The sequence below is a fragment of the Vicia villosa genome, linkage group LG6 (assembly GCF_029867415.1).
Source record: "Vicia villosa cultivar HV-30 ecotype Madison, WI linkage group LG6, Vvil1.0, whole genome shotgun sequence".
NCBI classification, from domain to species: domain Eukaryota; kingdom Viridiplantae; phylum Streptophyta; class Magnoliopsida; order Fabales; family Fabaceae; genus Vicia; species Vicia villosa.
The window spans coordinates 117,525,398-117,529,442 of record NC_081185.1 but is presented as its reverse complement, the minus strand read 5'-3'; the positions used below and the strand labels follow the sequence as shown (position 1 = coordinate 117,529,442).

Genomic DNA, 4,045 nt, shown 5'->3' with positions numbered 1-4,045 from the left:
GAAATAACATTGTATAGTTCATGAAGAACTCATAATGCTTTATTTATTTTATTTTATTTTATTGTATATGTAAGATGTATTTTGTCACTAAATTGATTTTTTTTTTATAAAAAAAAACAAATAATTTTAAGACTAATGTGACAATCTAGTTTACTATTGTGTTATTTCTAAATATTAGAATTTACAAAAGTATTATTTTAAATATTAATATTTAATATTTCCTTTATGATAATTATCTCATTATAATATTTTTATTTCTTTTATTTTTATGATAGAACTACTAAGTATGTCAAATCTTACAAAATGGGATTTTGGGGCTCTTGATATTTCAGGAAAGAACTATTTGACATGGGCCCTAGACGCCCAAATTCATTTAAGCGCAGAAGGTCACGGTGATACTATTAAAGAAGGAAATAAATCATCTGATCAACAAAAGGCAAAAGCCATGATATTCCTCCGTCGTCACCTTCACGAGGATCTTAAAAATGAGTATCTTACCGTAACTGACCCACATGTCTTGTGGAAAAATTTGAAAGATAGATATGATCATCAAAAAACGGTTATCCTACCAAAAGCTCGATATGAATGGATGCATTTACGTTTGCAGGATTTTAAAAGTGTAAGTGATTATAATTCTGCAATGTTTAGAATAACTTCTAAGTTATTATTATGTGGAGAAAAAGTAACTGATGAAGATATGCTAGAAAAAACATTTTCCACTTTTCATGCATCCAATGTGCTCCTGCAGCAGCAGTATCGAGAAAAGGGGTTTATTAAATATTCTGACCTAATATCTTGTCTTCTTGTGGCTGAGCAAAATAATGAACTATTGATGAAAAATCACGAGGCCCGTCCCACTGGTACAACTCCATTCCCAGAAGTGAATGTGGCAAGGCACGACCACTATAGGAAAAATCGTGGTCGCGGTCGTGCATACGCACGTGGACGTGGTCGTGGTCGTAATTATGCTCATGGTCTTGGTTTTGATCGTGGTCGCAATGGGAATCATAAAAACACATATTTCCACCCGAAGTGGAAAAATGTTGAAAAGAATGAAAAAGAGGGTCAGAGTAGCAAAACAAATGAAAATATTTGCTATCGTTGTGGAGGAAAAGGTCATTGGAGTCGCACTTGTCATACTCCAAAACACCTTGTTGATCTTTATCAAAAATCACTGAAAAATAAAAAGGAAAAGATCGAGACTCACTTTGCTAATGAAGATGATGATCCAGATTATGGTAATATGGATGTTACCCATTTAGATATTGGTGACTTCTTTGCTGATCCAGATGGAAAAATTGATCACCTTATTGGAGATGGAAGCGTCAAGAAATAAAATTTGTGAAAATTTTCTTTTTATGTTTTATGGATGTTTTGAATTTTATTTTCTAATAATAATAAAGTGTGTTTTCTACTTGTTTGTTTACATAATTTACTATTTAAATAATTTGTGTTTTTAATGTGCGCTTATAACTAATTGTTAAAAAAAAAATTATTATTGTTCTTAGAATGAATATGGACGCTAGCTCCAGTAATGAAGATATGTGCCTTGCTGACAGTGCAACAACCCACACAATTCTCAAGCATAAAAGATATTTCTCTAACTTAGTGAATCGAAAAACTGATGTCAGTACTATTTCTGGCACCTCAAAAATAATTGAAGGCTCTGGAAGAGCCCATATGTTGTTACGTGGTGGAACAATATAGCACATTGATAATGCATTATATTCCCCCAAGTCCCATAGAAATTTATTAAGTTTCAAAGATATCCGCCTAAATGGATACCATATTGAAACAGGAGATAATGGAGGGATTGAACATCTGTGTATTATAAAACACAATTCAGACACAAAATGTGTAATGGAAAAGCTATCGGCTTTATCCTCTGGCTTGTACTACACTTATATTAGTACAACTGAAGCACATGCAACTGTAAACCAGAAGTTTACAAATAATGATAAATTTCTAATTTGGCATGACCGGTTGGGCCATCCCGGTTATATAATGATGCGAACAATAATTGAAAATTCATGCGGTCATCAATTAATGAGTAGGGAAATTATTCAATCGAATAAGTTCTCATGCAGCTCTTGCTCACAGGGGAAGTTGATAATTCGGCCATCACCAACAAAAATTGGAAATGAATCTATCAGTTTTTTAGAGCGTATACATGGTGATATTTGTGGGCCAATACACCCATCATGTGGACCATTTAGATATTTTATGGTTTTAATTGATGCATCAACTAGATGGTCACATGTTTGTTTGTTGTCAACTCGTAACCAGGCGTTTGCGAGATTGCTAGCTCAATTGATTCAAATAAGAGCTCATTTCCCCGATTATCCTGTCAAGAAAATTCGTCTTGATAATGCTGCAGAATTTTCATCTCAAGCATTTAATGAGTATTGTATGTCTATTGGGATTGACATTGAACACCCAGTAGCACATGTTCATACACAAAATGGACTTGCAGAATCATTTATTAAACGAATAAAATTAATTGCAAGACCACTGATTATGAGATGCAAGCTCCCAGTTTCTGCTTGGGGACATGCAATTTTGCATGCTGCAACATTAATTCGCATCAGGCCAACGAGTTACCACACCTCTTCCCCTTTACAATTAGTTTTTGGTAAAGAACCTAATATTTCCCATCTAAGAATTTTTGGATGTGCAGTGTATGTTCCAATTTCTCTACCACATCGCAATAAGATGGGTCCTCAAAGGAGGATGGGAATATATGTTGGATATGAATCTCCGTCTATTATAAAGTACCTTGAACCAACAACAGGAGATTTATTCACTGCTCGTTTTGCTTATTGTCATTTTGATGAATCAAATTTTCCAGCATTAGGGGGAGAGAATAAGAAGCTGGAAAAAGATATCAGTTGGAATGAATTATCATTATCTCATCTTGATCCTCGAACAAAACAATGTGAACTAGAAGTTCAAAAGATAATTCACCTGCAAAACTTAGCAAATCAATTGCCAAATGCGTTCACTGATCCAAAAGGTGTGACTAAATCATATATACCAGCTGCAAATGCTCCAATAAAAATTGATATCCCTGTTGGACAATCTAATGAGTCTCAACCACGCCTGAAGCGTGGTAGACCAATCGGTTCCAAAGATAAAAATCCTCGAACAAGAAAGGGAGCTAAGAATAAAGATGGCCCAAGTGAGGATATAGGAAATCTAAAAGAATCGTCAGACATAATAGACATTTCATCTCTAGAAGAGATTGATCAGGTACCTGAAACTCATGAAAATAAAGAGATCTCGATAAATTATGTCCAAAATGGAATACAATGGAACCGAAACGAAGTCGACATTGATGATGTTTTTGCATACAATATAGCGCTGAATGAGATAAATGGCAAAGAGGATGAGGAACCAACGTCTATCAAAATTTGTAGACAAAGTGAGGAGTGGCCAAAATGGAAGGATGCAATTGAAGCAGAATTAAACTCACTCTACAAAAGACAAGTTTTTGGACCTGTAGTCCGAACACCTGAAGGTGTGAAGCCAGTTGGATACAGATGGGTTTTCGTACGAAAACAAAATGAAAAAGGTGAAATTGTGAGATACAAAGCTCGACTTGTCGCTCAAGGATTTTCCCAAAGACCTGGAATTGATTTTGATGAAACATATTCACCTGTAATGGATGCAAACACTTTTCGATATCTAATAAGCCTAGTAGCACATGAAGGGCTTAATTTGCACATGATGGATGTTGTAACAGCTTATCTGTATGGTTCACTTGATAGTGAAATTTACATGAAACTCCCTGAAGGGTTCAATGTACCAGATGCACACAACTCCGAATCTCGAGAACGCTACTCCATAAGATTGAAAAAGTCTCTTTATGGGCTGAAACAGTCTGGGCGAATGTGGTATAATCGCCTCAGTGAATATTTGCTTAGAGAAGGATATACAAATAACTCCATTTGTCCTTGTATTTTCATAAAAAGATCAGGAAAGGAATTCGCAATAATAGCTGTCTATGTGGATGACATAAATATTATTGGAACTACTGAAGAGCTCC

General features: G+C 35.0%; 1 protein-coding gene across 1 annotated transcript; it reads left to right on the top strand.

Annotated features, from left to right (window-relative positions):
- Nucleotides 1–286: 286 nt before the first annotated feature.
- Nucleotides 287–1,336, top strand: LOC131614495 (uncharacterized). The gene has a single exon (XM_058886068.1). The coding sequence runs from the start codon at nucleotides 287–289 to the stop codon at nucleotides 1,334–1,336; it is 1,050 nt and encodes a 349-aa protein (XP_058742051.1).
- The last annotated feature ends 2,709 nt before the right edge of the window (nucleotides 1,337–4,045 follow it).